At 47.0% G+C, this 22,057-nt stretch overlaps 2 protein-coding genes across 5 annotated transcripts in view; one reads left to right on the top strand and one right to left on the bottom strand.

The window, feature by feature from the left end:
• The window catches only part of TOP3A (DNA topoisomerase III alpha), a 42,770-nt gene extending 31,439 nt beyond the window's left edge, over positions 1 to 11,331 (bottom strand). For all 3 annotated transcript variants that reach the window (XM_060203208.1, XM_060203209.1, XM_060203210.1), the window contains exons 1-2: positions 10,967 to 11,331; positions 61 to 120 (exon numbers count right to left, since the gene is read on the bottom strand). In XM_060203208.1, coding sequence (XP_060059191.1) covers positions 61 to 120; positions 10,967 to 11,146 — 240 coding nt within the window. In that variant the 5' untranslated portion in view covers positions 11,147 to 11,331. The remainder of the gene's footprint in view (positions 1 to 60; positions 121 to 10,966) is intronic.
• A 260-nt stretch (positions 11,332 to 11,591) lies between these two features.
• Positions 11,592 to 21,532, top strand: SMCR8 (SMCR8-C9orf72 complex subunit). Of its 2 annotated transcripts, none has more exons than XM_060203211.1 (2): positions 11,592 to 14,589; positions 15,114 to 17,024. In XM_060203211.1, exons 1-2 carry the CDS (start codon positions 12,230 to 12,232, stop codon positions 15,277 to 15,279), a joined length of 2,526 nt encoding a protein of 841 aa, XP_060059194.1. In that variant the 5' UTR covers positions 11,592 to 12,229; the 3' UTR covers positions 15,280 to 17,024. The 2 variants fall into 2 exon arrangements, with proteins under 2 accessions (XP_060059194.1, XP_007526252.1); XM_007526190.3 differs by lacking the exon at positions 15,114 to 17,024 and adding an exon at positions 18,671 to 21,532 and having other exon boundaries at positions 11,596 to 14,589.
• Positions 21,533 to 22,057: the final 525 nt, after the last annotated feature.

Below are 22,057 nucleotides of genomic sequence, written 5' to 3'. Positions count from 1 at the left end.
GCACATGGGTCTGAAGGCATGTGCCAGCTATCTATGTGCAGGAGATTCAGTGGCACCTACCTGGCCATATAGATGATAATCAAATTCATAGATCTTGTTGAATTTTGAAAGTCCTTCCCTCTACATAACAAAACAAAAAGAATTAAGTTACATAAAGTAACAAATTATTCTTCAACATTAAAACCTGATAAACATGGCTCAACTTATACAGAATCAGACTTGCATGCATGAGGTTCTAGGTTCAATCCCCAATGTTGACTGTATGCAAGTGGTGCTATATCACATTCTCTGTCCATGTGAGGCTCTACATTTCCAGGCTCAATACCCAGCCCTACCATAAACCAGTTGATCAGTGCATGGTAAAAAGCAAACAGGGGGGAGAATACAGGTCCATGAAGGATGATAAATGACATAATGGGGGTTGTATTGTTAAATGGGAAACTGGAGAATGCTATGCATGTACAAACTATTGTATTTACTGTTGAATGTAAAACATTAATTCCTCAATAAAGAAAAAAAAAGTTTAAAAAAAAAAAGCAAACAGGGCTGCTGTGGGAGAGTTAGTGTAGTGGTTATATAAAATTTCTTTTGGGAGTCGGGCCATAGCATAGCTGGTTAAGCGCACGTGGCGCAAAGCGCAAGGAATGGCGTAAGGATCCTGGTTTGGAGACTTCCGGAGGCGGGGCTACAAGCAGCAGCAGATCTGTTTCTCTCCTCTCCCAGATTAACTAGGAGTACCAAAGGAGTCCACCTGGGACTGAAACAAGACAGGACTAGAACGAATACAGGAACCCACCAAATCACCGGTGAGTGCAAACACGTGGCTGGTGACAGAGAGGAGCCTAGGGAGAGACTAAGTAGCTGGTAACAGTCCAACACTCTATCAGTTGAGACACCACCTCCAGTCTGTCCCACCAACAAGGGGACAGCTGAAGGGAGTAGAGGACTCCCGGGAGACTCACCAAGTGCAACTCTGAGTCTCCATTGCTACTGCCCTCAAAAACTGGAGCAGCGGCAGGGAGGGACACCGGGGGACAGAGATCTAACCAGGAAATTCAGGAGAAGACCTATACCTTGGTGGCATAGCTGTGGGGCTGTGAAAGTCTCTGTGCATAACCACCGGACTATCTCTGCCACACCCTGCCTTATCTCTTGGTTAGGAGTCAGTGATTAAGACTCCATTACTATTGGAACTATTCAGCTCGTCAACATATATAAGCCTCCCAGTGCCTCATGGGATAATGAGGTCCTGCCTAGCCCGAATCACCCAGCCGTTTACGTTGGAGACTTTAATAGTCATCACCAAGACTGGGGATATTCCTCCACTCGTGCTGACGGCTCTATCTTAGCCGACTGGGCTTCAGCGAATGACTCTCCCTATTATATGATCCCACCAGCCAGGCTCTTTTCACAGTGCAATAAAGACTCGTCACCCGACCTGTGCTGGATTAGCACAGTCAACGGCCAAGCCTTTCCTGCTATGAGACAAGTTCTCAAAATCTTCCCGAATAGTCATCACCGCCCAGCTATCATCCACATTGGTCTCCAGCTCCCACTGATTCTGTGCTCGGAGAAACTAAGTTGGAACTTTCGGAAAGCAAACTGGCGTCTGTTCAGTGATCTTACCAACAAATCTATTCCTGCAATTCCAATTACCTCTATCCCCTCTGAAGATTCCTACAGGCGCTTCCGCCAAGCCATCTTCAAAGCAGCTTCCCAAGCCATTCCTCGTGGGAGACGTGCTAACTATACGCCTTGTCTTGATGCTGAATGCGAGCAACTACTAAAGCAGTATGATGAGTCGGGCGACCCAGATGTGGCTGACCATCTCATTGCCTCCCTGGATGCAGCACGCCAAGCCCGCTAGCAACAATTCACGGAAAGTCTGAAGTTCACTCACTCAAGTAGGAAGGCCTGGAAGCTTCTTCACAGACTGGGTGCCGGTAGCCAACCCCCTCCCATCTCCCATCCTCCCGTATCTCCAAACTCAGTGGCCAGTCACCTAACTCAAGTTGGACGTGCTAAGATCAACCCAGTCTGGAAAAGAGAAATTTCCCACAAGTGGTCATCCCACTTCCGGTTATCTTGTCCATCTCCAAAACTCTCTCCCTTTACACTGTCTGAACTGGAAGACGCTTTGAAGAGGGTTAAACCGGGAACAGCTGCTGGCTATGATAACATCACCCCAGAACTCATTCTTAATCTGGGCCCCGCGGCAAAGAAGTGGCTCGCTTCATTCCTGTCCCACATCTTGGAATCTGAGTCTATGCCCAAAGTTTGGCGTCGTGCGAACATAATAGCAGTTTTGAAACCAAAGAAAGACCCAACACTGGCCGCCAGCTATAGACCAATTTCTCTCCTCTCCATGTGTTACAAACTCCTTGAGAGGCTGCTTCTGTCACGTATTTCTCATCTTACAGAGAAATTCCTATCACCCGCCCAAGCTGGTTTCCGCCCATTCCGCCCAGGAAGATCTACCTGCGAACAAGCCCTGGCCCTCTCAACTTACATTGAAAATGGATTCCAAAAGAATTTAAAGACGGGTGCTGTCTTTGTTGATCTCACAGCAGCCTATGACACGGTCTGGCACCATGGTCTCCTAGTCAAGATCTCAAGATGCCTGCCTCCATGGGTGGCCAACACTATATCGTTTCTTCTCCAAAACAGAAGATTCCGGGTGCATCTGGGTGACAAGTCTAGCAGATGGAGACTTGTCTCAAGTGGCCTCCCCCAGGGCTCTGTTCTGGCTCCTACGCTATTTAATATTTACATCAATGACCTCCCAGAAACTTCTTCAAGGAAGTTCATCTACGCCGATGACATCTGCTGTGCAACTCAGGCATCAAAGTTCGACATCCTTGAGGAAACACTCACGAAAGACATGTCTCTGATATCTGATTACTGTAAAAAATGGCGACTAATCCCTAGCACTGCAAAAATGGTATCATCTGTTTTCCATCTACACCATGCCTCGGCCTCGCGTGAGCTTAATGTGCAGCTTGGCGACACGAGAATCCGGCATGAAGCCCAGCCAGTCTATCTTGGCATTACTCTCAATCGCACTCTGTCATTTCACAAACATCTCATAAAAACTGCAGCAAAGGTGGGCGCAAGGAATAACATCATTGCAAGACTGGCCAGCTCCTCATGGGGCGCGAGCGTTTCCACACTACGATCATCATCTCTGGCATTATGCTATTCCACTGCAGAATACTGTGCCCCAGTATGGTTCCATAGCCCCCATGTCCACTTGGTCGATTCCAAATTATATTCCTCCATGAGGATAATTTCTGGAACCATCCATTCCACCCTGGTTCCATGGCTGCCAGTTCTTAGCAACATCGCCCCGCCAGATATTCGTCGGGATGCGGCATCATCTAAGTTCATTTCCCACGTCTACGCTCGACCGGACCTGCCAATATATGCGGTTATCTTCACCCACCCTGTCCAACGCTTGACGTCTCGTCACCCAATCTGGTCCCCTAAGCCTACACTAAACTTCTCTGTACCAGTCTCTTGGAAACAGAGTTGGCAGTCAGCTGAGGTAAAGAACAAACACCTCATCACAAACCCCTGCAAGCATCAACCCGGCTTTGACCTAGCACGTTATGACTGGGCCCTCCTCAATCGCTATCGAACAGGCCATGGCCGGTGCGCCACTATGTTCCATTGCTGGGGAGCCAGAGATGACCCGAACTGCCCCTGCGGCCACAGACAGACTATGACCCACATAGTCAACGACTGCCACCTCTCCAGATTCAAAGGAGGTCTCGAAACTTTACATCAGGCTCAACCTGATGCTGTTGACTGGCTACAGAAGAAGGGCAAACGCTAGAAGAAGAAAGTGATTAAGTTAGAAGCCCTCAGGCTCCCATAGCCTACAGAGAAGAAAAAAATAAAGAGGCTTTTAAATCACTGAAATCCAACTCAGGGATTAAAATACTATGGAAACAACTGTTAACTTCCACCACTGTGAACCCTTTAATTACCTTACTTAGACACAAGTCAATCCAGGAAATAGTGATCAGTAATTTGAAAACTATTAAGAGAGGGAACTCATAATATAATATATAAAATGGGTAAACCAACAAGAAGAAATATTGGAGAAACTAACCAGGACAACAGTCCAGCTAAAAGCACCCCAAAGGGTGAAACACAAAATAACGAGTTCAACATCCAAACATTAGCTAAGGAAATAATCACAGGAGTTAGTAAAGATTTTGAAAAAATTGTAATCAGAAATACAAGAACAACAAATGAGACTCTGGAAGAAAACACTATCTCAAGGTTATTAGAGAGCTGAAAGCTGAAATAGCTGAGCTAAGAACACAACTAGCTGAACAAGCTAAAACAGTATCAGAACAGGGAAACAAAATAGATGAACTCCAGAAAACAGTAGAGGGCAGAGAGAATAGAATCAATGAGGCTGAAGACAGAATTAGCAAGATTGAGGATGAATTAGAGACAACTAAAAAAGAAGTAAGAGATCTCAAAAAGAGATTAAGAGATGCTGAAAACAACAACAGAGACCTATGTGATGACTTCAAAAGAAACAATATACACATTATTGGCTTACAGAGGAAGAAAGAGAGGGAGAGGAAGAAAGCATTCTTCAGGCCATAATAGCAGAAAACTTCTCTAGTCTAGATAACATCAAAGACATAAAGATTCAAGAAGCCCAGAGGGTCCCAAACAGAATTAACCCAGACCTAAAGACACCAAGACACATCCTATTTAGAATGGAAAGGAATAAGGATAAAGAAAGGATCCTCAAGGCTGCAAGAGAAAAACAAAGAGTCACCTACAAAGGAAAACCCGTAAGATTAGCAGCAGACGTCTCCATACAAACACACAGGCCAGAAGAGAATGGCAAGATATCTATAGAGTGCTCAATGAGAAAGGCTTTCAACCAAGAATACTATATCCTGCTAGACTGTCATTCAGACTAGATGAAGGCATCAAAACCTTCTCAGACAAGCAACAGTTGAAGGAATCAACCATCACCAAGCCTGCCCTGAAAGAAGTTCTGAAAGGTCTCCTATAAACAATCAGACCACCACAAATAGGACATATATCAAAACACTCTAAAACTCTACAAGAATGGCGTTAAAATATCTTCAATCTTTGATTATCAATAAATGTCAATGGCCTGAATTCACCTGTTAAAAGACACAGAGTAGGAAGATGGATCAGAAAACACAACCCAACAATATGCTGTCTACAGGAAACCCACCTAACTCAACAAGACAAACACAGACTTAAAGTGAAAGGATGGAAAACTATCATACAAGCCAATGGCACACAAAAAAGGGCAGGAACAGCTATTCTCATATCTGACATGATAGACTTTAAAATAGATAAGATTTAAAAAGATAGGAATGGACACTACTTAATGCTCAGAGGATCAGTCAATCAAGAGGACTTAACAATTATTAACATCTATGCACCCAATAAGAAGCCATCTAAATACATCAAATGTCTACTGAAAGAGCTACAGCAATATATTAATAGCAACACAGACATAGTAGGGGACTTCAACACCCCACTCTCTCAACTTGACAGATCACCCAGGCAGAAAATCAATAAAGACATAAGGGAGCTAAATGAAGAGATAGATAAACTAGAACTATTGGACATTTTCAGAGTCATTCATCCCAAGAAACTGGAATACACATTTTACTCAAATCCACATGGGTCATTCTCAAGGATAGACTATATGTTAGGCCACAAAGACAGCATCAGCCAATTTAAGAGCATTGAAAGCATCCCCAAGCACCTTCTCAGACCACAGTGGAATTAAACTAACACTTAACAATTAACAAAAGATTGGTAATAGTCCCAAAATGTGGAAGCTCAACAGTGCACTTCTTAACAACCTCTGGGTCAAAGAGGAAATCAAGGAAGAAATCAAAATGTTTTGAGACATCAATGAAAATGAAGACACAAGCTATCAAAATATTTGGGACACAGCTAAGGCAGTACTGAGAGGGAAGTTCATAGCTATACAAGCACACATTAGGAAACAAGAAAAAGCACAAATAAACAGCCTGACTGTACATCTATCTTAAAGACCTAGAAGAAGAAGAGTAAAGGAACCCTAAAGCAACCAGAAGGACAGAAATCACTAAAGTTAGGGCAGAAATAAATAACATTGAGAATAAGAAAATCATACAAAAGATCAACGAAAGTAAATGTTGGTTCTTTGAAAGAGTGAACAAAATCAACAAACCTTTAGCCAGACTCACAAATCATAAAAGGGAGAAGACCCAAATAAATCAGATAGTAAATGAAAGAGGAGATATTACAACAGACACCACAGAAATTCAACATATCTACCCAGGTGTTCAACAACAGATGAGTGGCTGAGCAATTGTGGTATATAAACACAATGGAATACTACTCAGCTGTAAAATATGGTGACTTCACCATTTTCAGCCGATATTAGATGGGCCTTGAAAAATTCATGTTAAGTGAAATAAGTCAGAAACAGAAGGGTGACTATGGGATGATCTCACTCTCAGGCAGAAGTTGAAAAACAAGATCAGAAACGAAAACACAAGTAGAACCTGAAATGTAATTGGCATATCACACCAAAGTAAAAGACTCTGGGGTGGGTGCGTGGGGAAAATACAGTTCCATGAAGGATGATAGATGACATAATGGGGGTTGTATTGTTAAATGGGAAACTGGGGAATGTTATGCATGTACAAACTATTGTATTTACTCTTGAATGTAAAACATTAATTCCACAATAAAGAAATAAATTTTAAAAAAGAAGAAGAAATTCAACATCTCATGCGAGGCTTCTATGAACAACTATATGCCACCAAGCTAGAGAACCTGGAAGAAATGGGCGATTTTCTAGATACCTACCAACTTCCAAAACTAAGTAAAGAGGAACTAGATAACATGAACAGGCCCATCACAGCTAATGAAATTGAAACAGTTATCAAAAACCTCCCCAAAAATAAAAGTCCTGGACCAGATGGTTTTACAAATGAATTCTACAAAACCTTCAAAGAAGAACTAATACCTCTACTTTTAAAATTCTTCCAGAAGATTGAAGACACTGGAATACTCCCTGCCAGCTTCTATGAAGCTAACATCACTCTGATACCAAAAGCAGACAGGGACACAACCAAAAAAGAAAACTACAGACTAATATCTCTGATGTACACAGAAAAACCTAAGGAATCCAGCAAGAAGCTTTTCGAAATCATCATGAAATACAGTAAGGTGTCAGGCTACAAAATTAACATTCAAAAGTCAGTGGCATTCCTCTATGCAAACACTAAGCTAGAAGAAATTGAAATCCAGAAATCAATTCCTTTTACTATAGCAACTGAAACAATAAAGTATCTAGGAGTAAACCTAACCAAAGAAGTGAAAGCCTTGTATACTGAAAATTATGAGTCACTACTCAAGGAAATTGAAAAAGACACAAAGAAGTGGAAAGATATTCCATGTTCACGGGTTGGAAAAATTAACATCATCAAAATGAATATATTACCCAGAGCCATCTAAAATTTAATGCTATCCCCATCAAGATCCCAAGCACATTTTTTAGGAGAATAGAACAAAACCAGAGGCATCACACTCCCATATCTCAAATTGTATTATAGGGCCGTTGTCATCAAAACTGCTTGGTACTGGAACATGAATAGACAATGACCAGTGTAATAGAATTGAGAGCCCAGAAGTGAGCCCCCACACCCATGGGCATCTAATCTTTGACAAAGGGACTCAGATTATTAAATGGGGAAACCAGAGTCTCTTCAACAAATGGTGTTGGAAACAATGGGTTGAAACATGCAGAAGAATGAAACTGAACCACCGTTTTTCACCAAATACAAAAGTAAATTCCAAGTGGATCAAGGACTTGGATGTTAGACCACAAACTATCAGATACTTAGAAGAAAATATTGGCAGAACTCTTCTCTGCATACATTTTAAAGACATCTTCAATGAAAAGAATCCAATTACAAAGAAGACTAAGGCAAGTATAAACCTATGGGTCTACATCAAATTAAAAAGCTTCTTCACAGCAAAAGAAACCACTACCCAAACCAAGAGAATGGGAGAAGATCTTTAAAAAACCCTCAGAGAATGGGAGAAGATCTTTACATGCCATACATCAGACAAGAGGTTAATAACCAACATATATAAAGAGCTTGCCAAACTCAACAAAAAGACAACAAACAACCCCATCCAAAAATGGGGGTAAGACATGGACAGAATATTCACCACAGAAGAGATCCAAAAGGCAGAGAAACACATGAAAAAATGCTCTAAGTCTCTGATTGTCAGAGAAATGCAAATAAAGACAATAAAAAATGAGATACCACTTCACTCCTGTGAGAATGTCATACATCAGAAAAGGTAACAGCAGCAAATGCTGAAGAGGGTGTGGGGTCAAACCCTCCCCTACACTGCTGGTGGGAATGTCAATTGGTCCAACCTCTGTGGAGAACAGTCTGGAGAACTCTCAGAAGGCTAGACATAGACCTACCCTATGATCCTGCAATTCCTCTCCTGGGGACATATCCTAAGGAACACAACATATCCATCCAAAAAGATCTGTGTACACACATGTTCTTGGCAGCACAATTTGTAATAGCCAAAATCTGGAAGCAACCCAGGTGTCCAACAACAGATGAGTGGCTGAGCAAGTTGTGGTATATATACACAATGGAATACTACTCAGCAGTAAAAAATGGTGACTTCACTGTTTTCAGCCAATCTTGGATAGACCTTGAAAAATTCATGTTGAGTGAAATAAGTCAGAAACAGAAGGATGAATATGGGATGATCTCACTCTCAGGCCCAAGTTGAAAAACAAGATCAGAAAAGAAAACACAAGTAGAACCTGAAATGGAATTGTCGTATTGCACCAAAGTAAAAGACTCTGGGGTGGGTGGGTGGGGAGAATACAGGTCCAAGAAGGATTCAGAGGACCTAGTGGGGGTTGTATTGTTAAATGGGAAACTAGGGAATGTTATGCATGTACAAACTATTGTACTTACTGTTGAATGTAAAACTTTAATTCCCCAATAAAAAAAAAATTCAACAACAACAACAAAAAAGGATCCCGGTTTGAGCTCCCGGCTCCCCACCTGCAGGGGAGTCGCTTCACAAGCGGTGGAAGCTGGTCTGCAGGTGTCTATCTTTCTCTCCCCCTATCTTCCCCTCCTCTCTCCATTTCTCTCTGTCCTATCTAATAAAAACAACATCAATAAGGGCAACAAAAGGGAAAATAAGTATATAAAAAAAGAGCCCATTCCAAGGGGCAAATTTAAAATAATAATAATAAAATAAAATCTCTTTCATGCCTGCGGCACCAAATATCCCAGCTTCAGTCCCTAGCATCATTATAAGCCAGAGGTGAGCAGTGGTCTGGTATAAATAAAATTTTTTAAAAAACAAAAGAACACCTCTAGACTAGATTATTTTTTCCTTCCATATACATTTTTACTCCTTGGGCATACAATTGTACCAATAAAATGGTGACTGTGGGTAAGCCATTAATCTTTTTGAACCTCAATTAATTTTTTTATGGCCTCACAACTGTGGGATCCTAATGCTCCAGATGAATGCTTTTACCAAACCCCCCCCCCCCCTTTATCATGAAGAGAGAGGCTAATAGGGAAAGGAGAGACCCACAGCATGGTTCTCCTGTGTGGTGCTGGGGATTACATACAGGGTTCTCCCACAAGGTAAAATATATGCTCTTGGAGTGAGTTATCTCCTAGTACTCCAATGTGTTCTTGAATAGTCATTTCTATGATTCCTTCTGACTTTCAAATCCATTAACACTATTAACCTTCAGGGATGACGTCTATGTGGTGACTATACTAAATGCTTAGACTTGTCTACTTCTCTCTCTCTCTTTTTTAGAGAAATCTTTATTTTATTTATTTATTGGGTAAAGGCAGAAATTGAAATTGGAGGGGGAAATAGTGAGAGAGAGGGTTGAGTGCACACATTATAGTGCAGAATGACCTGGGTTCAAGCCCCTGGTTCCTACCTGCAGAGGAAAAGCTTCACAAGTGGTGAAACAGGGCTACAAGTGTCTCTCTTCTATTTCCCTCTTCCCTCTCAGTTTCTGACTGCCTCTATCCAATAAATAAATAAAAGAGGGGGCCGGGCGGTAGCACAGCAGATAAAACACACATGGCGCAAAGCACAAGGTCTGGCATAAGGATACCAGTTTGAGCCCCTGGCTCCCCACCTGAGGGCGGTGGGGGGGCAGCTTCACAAACGGTGAAGCAGGTCTGCAAGTGTCTACCTTTCTTTCCCCCTGTCTTTCCCTCTTCTCTCAATTTCTTTCTGACCTATCCAACAACAACAACAACAACAACAACGGCAGCAAAAATGGGGGGAAATGGCTCAAACCGAGATCCTTACACCGGTCATTGCGCTTGGCACCATGTATGCTTAATCCGGTGTGCCAACAACCGAACCCTAAAACTCTACTTCCATAGTTTATGTGAGGCTTTCCTCCTGCAGGTTGGGGAGGAGGGGTTTGAACCGGGGACCTTGCACACTGTAGTGCGTGCGCTTAACCAGGCGTAGCAGCACCACCTGGCCCCTTCAGCTAATTCTCTTGCTAAACGTGCTGGCTCCCCTGCCACCACCCTACAAGCATAAGAGACAGACAGCCCCTTCACCGTTTCTCTGTAACTGGTAGGTGCCTCGGCTCCACTGACAAGTGCCTTCACAAAGGACCTCTGACCCGACTGTGTTGTTGACTGTATGAAAGTGGTTCTATGTCACATTCTCTGTCCATGTAAGGCTCTACATTCCCAGGCTCAATCCCCAGCTCCACCATAAACCAGAGTTGAGCAGTGCTCTGGTAAAAAGCAAACAGGGCTGCTGTGGGAGAGGTGGTGTAGTGGTGCGAGAAGGCAGAGGTCGCTGTCTGGGCTGGGGCTGGGGCGGGGACCCCGAGCCTGCAGACACTCCTTACCCGCCGCATGCGGCCGTTGGACAAAAGATCGGCGATCCCCTTGGCCGCGTCGTTTTTCTCGGCCACGCAGAGGACTCTCCGCACGCCTCGGAAAGTCCCCTCCATGGCGGCGCTGGACGAGGTCCGGAGTCCGGGAGGCGCCAGCCTGCGAAGCGCACGGCAGGCAGCGGCCACTATCATCCCGACGGCCTGCGTCCGCTCCTCTGGAGTCTGCGCATGTTGGGGAAATAGAGGGGAGGTCCGCCGGTTGCCGGCCCTCACTGAAACAGAACCTCAAGGGGCTGCCAAAGCCGCCGCAGGGGTCCCGGCCGCCTCCCCCAGCCCCCCGGATTACGATACTCCCGCCACGACACCTAGTCCCACTTCCGTCCGCCTTCTCTCACCACTTCCGCCCGGCGGGAGAATTGCAGCACTGTGGACTGCAGCTCCCAGACTGCCCCGTGCTGCTAGACTCCACCCCTCAGGAGCCGAATTCCGCTCCTCGGCGTCTGACTTCCGCCCAGCTTCTTTTACCACACTTCCGCCAGGCTCCAGACCCGGAGGGCTATGGACTACAACTCCCAGACTGCCCCGCGCTTCCCCACCTGTCCCATCACACTTTTGTTCCCACGCTGTATTTCCTTTTCTTCTGTTTGGTAGTTGGTTAGCTACTCGACTTGTCATTAGGAGAGATTACTTGACTGTCCCGCTTAGGTCTTTTTCTTGTTCATAATCTTTTCCCTTCCTGCTCGTATCTCTGTAAGGGCGCTTCCGGGTCGCGTGGCTTAGACATTGCGAGTCATGTGATCCGAAGATGGCGGCGCCGCGGTAGCTGCCTCCAGGTTGTGGCGTCCGAGGAACCGCGACGGTTTTTGCCCTCGGGCCGAGGAGGTGGCACGCTTTGCTGGCCCCTGAGGCGACCCGTAGTCCCCGCGTTAGGCACCGGTTCGGGCCCGGGGCTGTTGCTAAAGCGGTGGCTTCGGGACAGTGCCGGTGACCTCGCTGCAGGTGCTTTGCGGCGGCCGCGGTCACCAGAGAAGGAAAGGTACAACCGGCCTCCCTGGTTCTCTCGACCTACGAACTTCGAGAGGGGTCAGAAGGAACTGAAGAGGCTACGGGAGTTCGAGTCTTTGAAGGTGGGAGAGACAGTCTAGTTCTCCGAGGGCTCAGAAAAGAGATCACAAGGACTTAAGCTTCTTCCTCCCAAGGCCTAGCTTCCTTCCATCGATTGCTCCCTCATCCTATCCCATTTCCTCTCAATGTTCTTTCCATATATCTGGAAATATGATTAGCGCCCCTGATGTGGTGGCTTTTACCCGAGAGGCTGAATATGAGGAAGAGCCTTACAGTGAGCCGGCCCTGCCGGAGGAGTACTCGGTGCCGCTCTTTCCCTTTGCCAGCCAAGGAGCCAACCCGTGGTCCAAACTCTCCGGGGCCAAGTTCTCTCGGGACTTCATCCTTATTTCCGAATTCTCCGAACAGGTGGGTCCCCAGCCCTTACTGACCATCCCCAATGACACCAAAGTCTTTGGTACTTTCGATCTCAACTACTTCTCCTTGCGGATTATGTCTGTGGATTACCAGGCCTCCTTTGTGGGCCATCCCCCAGGTTCTGCCTACCCCAAGCTGAACTTCGTGGAGGACTCCAAGGTGGTGCTGGGAGACTCCAAGGAGGGTGCCTTTGCATACGTGCATCACCTTACCCTTTATGACCTGGAGGCCCGGGGCTTTGTGAGGCCCTTTTGCATGGCTTATATCTCGGCAGACCAACACAAAATCATGCAGCAGTTCCAGGAACTTTCGGCAGAATTTTCCAAAGCTTCTGAGTGCCTGAAGACTGGCAACAGGAAGGCATTCGCTGGGGAACTTGAAAAGAAACTGAAAGACCTGGACTATACCAGGACTGTGCTCCACACTGAGACAGAGATCCAAAAGAAAGCCAATGACAAAGGCTTCTACTCATCTCAGGCCATTGAGAAAGCCAATGAGTTGGCCAGTGTAGAGAAGTCTATTATTGAACATCAAGACCTGTTGAAGCAGATCCGATCTTACCCTCACCGCAAGTTGAAGGAGGCTGACTTGTGTTCTGGAGAATTGGAACATACACAGGGGCAGGCCTGCCCAGCAGCCACTACCTCTACTCTGGAGGAGTCGGTGGACACAGACCTTTACAGTTGCAGGCCCGCATACACCCCCAAACTCATCAAAGCCAAGTCCACCAAGTGTTTTGACAAAAAGCTGAAGACCTTGGAAGAGCTCTGTGACACAGAGTACTTCACCCAGACTCTGACTCAGCTCAGCCACATTGAGCACATGTTCCGGGGAGACCTGTGCTACCTCCTGACCAGCCAGATTGACAGAGCACTGCTAAAGCAGCAGCAGATAACCAACTTCCTGTTTGAAGACTTTGTGGAGGTTGATGACAGGGTGGTGGAGAAGCCAGAGCCCTCCCTTCCTAAGCCTAGTCAAGATAGGCTGCTGTCCAGGTCACTGGAAGACTGTCCAATTCCTCAGGTGTTCATCAGTGTTGGCTCTTCTTACAAGTCCAGCGTGGAGTCAGTGCTGATCAAGATGGAGCAGGAGCTTGGAGATGAGTACAAGGAGGCGGAGGTGACAGCGCTGAGTAGCTTTGACCCACAGGATAACTTAGACTACTTGGACATGGAGCTGAAAGGTAGCATCAGCAGTGGTGAAAGCATTGAGGTTCTTGGCACCGAGAAATCTGCTCCTCTGCTGACTAAGTCGGACAGTCAGGGCAGCCTCACAGTACCACTGAGCCCCCAGGTGGTCCGGAGCAAAGCAGTCAGCCACAGGACCATCAGTGAGGATAGCATTGAAGTCCTGAGTACCTGCCCCTCTGAGGCCCTCATCCCTGATGACTTTAAGGCCAGCTACCCAAGTGCCATTAATGAGGAAGAGGCCTATGCTGATGATAGTGAGGGAGCCATCCACTTCCAGGCTGGTGTCAGTCCACAGAAGCTGGACAAGGCAAAGGAGGGCAGCCTGGAGAACCTCTTACCCCAAGCAGATGCCTCCTGCTGCATTGGGAAGGAGAGCCACCTCCTGCAGGTCCCACTCCCTGCTGCAGCCCCCTCACTTTGTGATGAGGACAGTGTGGTGAGCATTCCCCCGCAACGCTACCAGCAAAAGGAGCTGGGCTTCCATGTAGACTTCACAGCAGAAATCGTCAGCTCTTCTCCACAAGACAGTGGTTCTGAAGGTCTCACTGCATATGAGCTGGACCCCAGCCACCTGCTGGCTAGCCGGGATGCCAGTAAGACCAGCCTGGATAACTACTCTGATACCACCAGCTACGTGGGCAGCGTAGCATCCACTAGTTCTGACAGGACTGCCTGCTCTGCACCTCCCACCAGCTCCTCCGACAGGCATAGGAAGAGAGCTGGCCAGAATGCCTTAAAATTCATCCGCCAGTACCCTTTTGCCCACCCAGCCATCTACTCCCTGCTCAGCGGGAGGACACTGGTGGTCCTGGGGGAGGAGGAGGCCATTGTCAGGAAGCTTGTATCGGCGCTGTCCATCTTTGTGCCCAATCACAGCCGCTCAGGCAAACCTGTGAAGCACTGGGTCTCCTGCCCTCTGCACATCACAGATTTTCAGAAGTGGAAGCTTATCGGCCTGCAGAGGTAATTGGTCACAGGGAGGGAGAGAGGGGGCCATCTAGAAACAAGGCTTCCGAAATACATCTCTCTGCATGTGGGTCACAGGTCAATGGGGTGGCAGGTTTAGGATCCTGAGGCCTGGTTCTCAAGCTGGACCCAACACCAGTTGTCCACCTTGACTTGCACCCAGCCAGTCCAGAATTAGCTGGGAGAGTTATTTTCTAACTCAGGAACTCCTGTGCCCCATCCCCAGAGATTTTGATTTATTTGGAATGGGGTAAAACATGGACTTTTTCTGGGGCAGAGTGTGATTTGGAGACAGGTGGAATTTCAGGTATCAGGTCCTCACTGAGTCTCAAATTCATACTATGGTGTAAATGACTGAGGAGTGATTTGCTCTTGAGAAATGGCAGTGGTTACAGTGGGGGGGGGCAGGGAGCATCAGAGTGTTCTAGCGCTTTCATTTGCTGACCTCTTTATGCTGGGAGGGTCTCTTTGTAGGGAATTGCAAGTCACTCCTCCCTCTTACTATTTTTTTTTGCCTCCAGGGTTATTGCTGGGGTTCAGTGCCTGCATCATGAATCCACTGCTCCTGGAGGCCATTTTTTTTTCTCCTTTTGTTGCCCTTGTTGTTGTAGCCTTGTTGCGGTTCTTATTGTTGTTGATGTTGTTCGTTGTTGGATAGGACAGAGAGAAACGGAGAGAGGAGGGTAAGACAGAGAGGGGGAAAGAAAGATAGACACCTGCAGACCTCCTTCACCACCTGTGAAGCGACTTCCCTGCAGGTGGGGAGCCGGGGGCTCGAACCAGTTCTTACACCAGTTCTTGCGCTTTGTGCCACATGTGCTTAACCCACTGCGCTACCACCCGACCCCCCTCTTATTTTGTTTTAAGATTGATTTATTTGAGGCTGTGCAAGGACTCAAGTTCAAATCCCCAGTCTCCCATGTGCAGGGGGGAAATTTCACAGTAAGGCTGCAGGTTCCTCTCTCTCTCTCTCTCTTTCTCCCTTTTCCTCTCTATCCCCATTATCAATTTCTCATTGTCCTATCAAAAATAAGTAGGGGCTGGATGGTGGTACACCTGGTTGAGCACACACATTACAATGTCCAACGACCCTAATTCAAGTCTCTGGTCCCTACCTGCAGGTGAAAGGCTTCATGAGCTGTAAAGTAGTGCTACAGGTGTCTTATCTTTTATCTCCCCCACCCCTCTCAATTTGTCTCTATCCAATATAAATAAATAAAAAACTTAGATTTATTTATTAATGAGAAAAAAAAGTTGAGCATCACTGTGGTACATGTGCTGCTGGGAATGGAAATCGGAACCTCACATTTCAGACTTCAGTGCTTTATCCACTGCACCATGACCTGGACCACTCCCTCTCTGGGAATGACTTCTGTTTCATTGCATGCGATTTAGTAGATTCTTTTTACCCTTCCAAATACTCCTCAAAAAGTTACCTGTGTCAGGGATCTACCTCCCTCAGGGTCTGGCCTGTGTTCAGTGCACTCATGCTCATCTCTGTGCCCAGCTTGGCTCACTTGTAGCACAGAGATGTTGGGCTAGCTGAGTTCCTACTGATAAGAGTGTGGCTGCCACAGAGATTTCTCTCACACTATAGTTAGCCAAAGTCTGTTCTGACTTCCCAGCTTCCCTTTACATGACTCCTATGTACAGAGGTCTAACTGTACACAGGAGCCTCTTGTCTACCTCTCTTCTAGAAGGAATCACCTAGGTGGCACTCAGACTCTTACTGCACTGACTTCCCTAGGGTCTTGATGACCATTCAAGCACATGACCTTTCCGTGTTAAAATGTGAATCACTTGTTGAGAATCTACTTCAAGCAACACTGGCAGATGCTGGGGTCTCTAGGCTTGAGGCTTCTGAGCAAGACTACTCCTCTGGGAAAATCCATGCTGCAGAGAAGACAGTCAGGTGACCAGTGTCTAGCCACATGGGAACAGCCAGGAAGGCTGGGGGGGGGGGGGGAGTAGGGTGATAGAGATGGAGGCTTACAAATGAGGTTGAAGGGCTATGGTACTAGACTAGTTTCACATAGCAAGAAAGCAGTGGAAGGTTCTGAAGTCCCAGGTTCAGTCTCCAGCACCACCATAAGGCAGAGCTGAGCAATGTTCTTGCTCTGCAGTATTTCTTGCAATAAAACAAAAAAACCATAGGAGCGGCACAATGGGTAGAATGCTAGGCTGCAAACATAAGGTCTCAAGTTGTATCCCCTGGCATCACATATATTAGAATAGTGATTTGGTTCTACTTCAGGCATTAATATATACACATATAATGTACATATACATATATGTGCACACGTGTGTGTCTGTTTTAAGGGAGAGAAAGGGTTCAGAGAAGAACTGGGTTATCACTGGGGCTCAGTGTCTACATGAAAATCCACTACTCCTAGTGGCCTTTTAAAATAGAGATAGAAATTGAGATGGGGGAGTCAGGCAGTAGCGTAGTGGGTTAAGCGCACATGGCGCAAAGCCCAAGGACCAGCTTAAAGATCCCGGTTCAAGCTGCTGGCTCCCCACCTGCAGGGGAGTCACTTCACAGGTGGTGAAGCAGGTCTGCAGGTGTCTTTCTCTCCCCCTCTCTGTCTACCCCTCCTCTCTCCATTTCTCTCTGTCCTAGCCAACGACGACATCAATATTAAATACAATAAAAAAAAAAAGGGCAATAAAAGGGAATAAGTAAACATTTAAAAAAAAAGAAATTGAGATGGAAGGTAATGAGAGGGAGAGGGGAGAGCAGCACTGTTCTGTCACTTGTGAAACTTCCCCTCTACAGGTGGAGATTGGGGCTTGATCCCAAGTCCTCAAGCATGATGACATGTATGCCACCACCTTTTTTTTATATATATATATTTATTTGTATTTATTTTTCCCTTTTGTTGCCCTTGTTGTTTTAGTTATTGTTGTTGTAGTTGATGTCATTGTTGTTAGATAGCACAGAGAGAAATGGAGGGGAAGAGAAAGACACCTGCAGACCAGCTTCACTGTCTGTGAAGCGATGCCCCTGCATGCAGGTGGGGAGCCGGGGGCTTAAACCGGGATCCTTATGCCAGTCCTTGCTTCATGCCACATGTGCTTAACCCACTGCGCTACCACCTGACTCCCCACCACTTTCTTTTTTTTTTTTGGGGGGGGAGCATTCTTTAAAAAAATTTTTTTTAATATTTGTTCATTGGATAGACAGAAATTGAGAGGGAAGGGGGTGATAGAGAGGCAGAGAGACACCTGCAGCACTGCTTCACCACTCGTGAAGCTTTCCTCCTGCAGGTGGGGACCGGGGACTTGAACCTGGGTCCTTGCGTGCTGTAACATATAGGCTTAACCAGGTGCACCACCACCTGGCCCCCCAACTTTTTTGTTGTTGTTGTTAGATTGATAGAGTGCGGTGGTGGCACCACATATAGTTGAGCACATGTTACAATTTGCAAGGACCCAGGTTTGAGCCGTTGGTCCCCACCTGCAAGGGTAAAATTTCACGAATAGTGAAGCAGGGCTGCAGGAGTCTGGTTTCCCCTCTCTTATTTCCTCCCTTCCCTCTCGAGCTCTACCTCGAATTTACTAAATACAGATAGTAAAAAATTAAAAATTTAAAATAAAAAAGAGTGAAAAAGACCACAGAACCGAAGCTTCTTCCCATGTGGGGGCCACTCTCGAACCTGAGTTGCTCATGTGGCAAAGCGGTGCATTATCCATGTGAGCTAGCCCTTGCTCTTCAATTGAACTTGTTCGTGAATGGTATGGACCCTCCAAGAAGTGTGATGATCAGATTTGCCTTCTAGAAAGAGCTAGTGAAGGGCCAGCAAAATAGCTTGCTTGGGTAGTGCTATGTGCACAACCTGTGTTTGAGCCTGGTCCCCACTACACTGAAGGAAATTTCTGTACTGGGATCTCTTTCACTCTCTCTACCTTTCTGTATCTGTCTTTTTCTATCTGAAAATGTCAGCCTGGGGCAGTGAAGCCCCTCAGTGACCAAAAAGAACCGGTTAGAGCTGGCTAGGTAGGAGCAGGCGCTAGAGCAGGGATCCCCCTCCCACCCCACCCTCGGTGCTATACCCCTCCCCCTGACCCTGTGTTTCAGGGTGGCCTCCCCGGCTGGCACTGGCACCCTGCACGCTCTGAGCCGCTACAGCCGCTATACGAGCATCCTAGACCTGGACAACAAGACACTGCGCTGCCCCCTGTACCGGGGTGCCCTTGTATCTCGCCTGGCTGACCACCGAACCCAGATCAAGCGGGGCAGCACCTACTACCTGCACGTACGGAGCATGCTCACCCAGCTGTGCGCCAAGGCCTTCCTGTACACCTTCTGCCACCACCTGCACCTGCCTGCTTGTGACCAGGAGCCAGAGGGCCTGCTGGCTGGCCGCCAGGGAAGCTTCCTGCGGCTTAGCCTGGGCTTGGTAAATGAGGACCTCAAGGTGGTACAGTACCTGGCAGAGCTGCTAAAGCTGCACTACACACAGGAGATCCCGGCCACTGGCCAACCCACACTCAGGTTCGACTACGTCCCCAGCTTTTTGTACAAAATCTGAGGTCAGTCCAAGCCACTGTGACCAAGGCCTGTGACTCAGGGTATGGGGTGGAGGGCGTGCATGACCTTGCTGGCGGCAGTGCAGAGGTGTCAGCTGTGGATACAGGTGGCTACAGGCAGCGTGTGTGTTGGGGGAGGGGGTGGGTGGGAAGAACCTGGGCACTAAGCTCTCTGGTGAGGGGTGGTGCTGGGGCTCGAAGGAATGGTGCCCAGGCAGAAGAAAGATGGCCTGGTCTGGGTAGTAGCACACTCCAGCAAGCAGCCAGGGAGGAGGGTGATTGAATGGAGAGCGGTGACAGAGCATCCATTGCCTCATCTCACCCCTGTAGGGGCCCTGTGCTCACGCTCAGGAGTCCATCTTCCCAGCCCTTGATATTATGGGGGGGGGGGGGGGGGAGAAAGCTCCACCCAGCTGGGTGGTGGGAAGAGCCTATGGGCCCCAGATCTCAGGCTGATGCTCAGGCCACACCCCAGGCCTGTCAGCCATAGCCAACCTTCACAACCATGTCACTACCTCTCACAGGGCCTGGTGGGAGCCTGGCTGGGGAGAACAGGGCAGGGCTGCTCCAGGAAGAAGGCAGCCTGTGGGACCTTTTATGGCACTGCCTCAGGAGCCTGTGAAGGTCTCTCACCCCAAGCCTGTGAGTCCTCATCATGGCTTACTCTCCACTCATGTAACACTCTGTGGTGACTCCTGACAGTCACCTGTGGCATGTCAGTGGAGGGTTTCTGGCAGCCTCAATTTTTTGTTTTTGTTTCAAGCTGTTTTTCCCAAGTACAGAGAACTCTTATTAGTACTGCTGTTGGATTTGTTTCAAGAAAATTGAGGAAACAGTCCTGAACCATCCACCTAGTTGGGGAGCATCTGTGGCCCTGTTCTTAGCAGAACCTGCTGTGGAGGCTCAGCCTCTCACCAGCCTACACAAACAGGGACACAGGTGAGGAGCAGGACCCATCCCATCATCCTGTGCTCCCATCCTCCAAGTCATCTGTGGCTTGCTGACTCCTGGCTGGCAGCTTCCTGTCAGGACTTATTCCTGTCAGGGTATTCAGGTGTGCTGGGGCCACAGCAAGAGCCTTTAGTGGCAGACCATGCTGCCTCCACATTCTCACTTCTCTGATGTTGTGCCCAGTGCTACATTTGCACATCACTACATCACCAGGATCATCTCAGCAGCATCTCCCTGTGAAGGGTGTGTTTGCACGTAGAGACTGTAGGAAGCCTCTTGATTTCTGTAGGCACCCCTCATCCATCACCACCCTCTCCTATTCTTGCTTTTTCTCACTGGATTGTCTACTTGGGCTTCAGGGATATGACCTCAAGACATTTTATCTTCAAAGGAAGAAAGATCTGGAATATATGCGACAAGGTAAGGAGTAGGCACTGGCACCACTGCTGTTCTGATCCTGTTTCATACCATCGTGAACTTGTTAGCACTGTTCTCACCTGGAGCATTGATGCAAGCAAGTCAGTCATCCATACTTGGCTTCTAGAACCTAGAGCCATGTACTAGTGGTCAGCTGGCCTGGAGCTCAAGGATGGTTCAGAAGGCCTGGGGACTGGTGGGGTGGGGACAGAATGGTTGTCTTGAGGGCCATGGTATACAGAAGGAGCAGTTATTGTTGAGAAGTAGAATTGGTGTCACTGACTAGAGCTTAAACTCCAGGCTTTAAAGCCATGCTTCTTCTGAAGACTGCTTGATGCTGCTTGTGCTTCTTCTCAAAGGAATCTGAAAATGGCACTGTCACTCATGGGTGTGTGGGGGGGGGTATGGGAATTTGAAGATGTTTCACCTCTCCTGGTGAAGAAGTCTTCTCTAGAAGTCTTGTATATCTTTGGTGTTGAGACTTGTACAATGGGACTAGCCTCTTCAAACATTTAAGGTTTTCCTGTGGTTGATACACATTCATAAAGCATTTAAAAACCTACCAGAAAACAGAGGCCCTCTGTTGCCCGAGTCATTCAGTCCTAGCTAGAATTTTGAAGGCCCTTTATTTCAGGAGAATAAAATTTAGTTCAGGTCTGCTCTGGACCCATTAACCCCTCCCCTTTTAAAAACAGCCCCAGTTAAGAAATGATTGGACCATCAGTCCAGAAGCTTTAGGGTGGAGCTCAGCCAGAGCCTTTGTAAAGCCTTGGATGTCAGCTGATCAAAGCTCCTAGTTCCCCCAGGGTCCTCACCCCTTCAGTAGAATCTTTGGGTTTAGAAAGCCAGATGTCCCAGAATTTCAGTGGCCACATTACACACATCTAAATTTTGAAAACAGACTACAAGAACTCACTTCTCATTGTTTACCCAGGGCTTAAGACCTATTTCAGATCAGTTGCTATATTCCAAGTATATATGGTTTCAGCCCCCCAAATCAGTAGAATCCATGTCATGGTGTTCAGCAGGCCTGCTGCCCCCACATCCCAGTGCCAGGGCGTGCCCCACCCAGCAACTCCCAACACTGTTCACTTCCAGGTCAGAGAGAAACCTGGTAGGTGAGGACCCCATCCATCTTGTCACTACCCAGGAGGTAATTTTATTACTGCATGTCCCTGTCCTGTGTATGAATGTGAGTTCGACACAGTGTGAAATACTGTCCGTCCCCAATGGCCAGGGCTCCTAGCTAGCTGCCCTAAATCCAGCCAGTCTATGCCAAATAGTATGAGAAGTGTACTTTTTAAGAAATTAATTTATTTGAGTTCTGATATTTTTGAAATATATATATATATCGGATGTATTTTTTAAAGCCCTAGAACTCTTATAGACATCCTGTGGTTCCAAACTTGATTGTGCTTATTATTAGAGTCACCTATGTTTTGCACTTTGGCTTTGTGAAAAATAAAAGTTTCTTTGGGAAGGCAACATGTGGTTTCCAGTTAAGGGAGTGATGGTCAGATCAGAATGGTATTGGGCTCCCACCAGGCTCTGAGGGGTGGAAGGTGGA

This window comes from Erinaceus europaeus, chromosome 12, assembly GCF_950295315.1.
Source record: "Erinaceus europaeus chromosome 12, mEriEur2.1, whole genome shotgun sequence".
Lineage (NCBI taxonomy): Eukaryota > Metazoa > Chordata > Mammalia > Eulipotyphla > Erinaceidae > Erinaceus > Erinaceus europaeus.
This window is presented reverse-complemented; position numbering and strand designations above follow the sequence as displayed.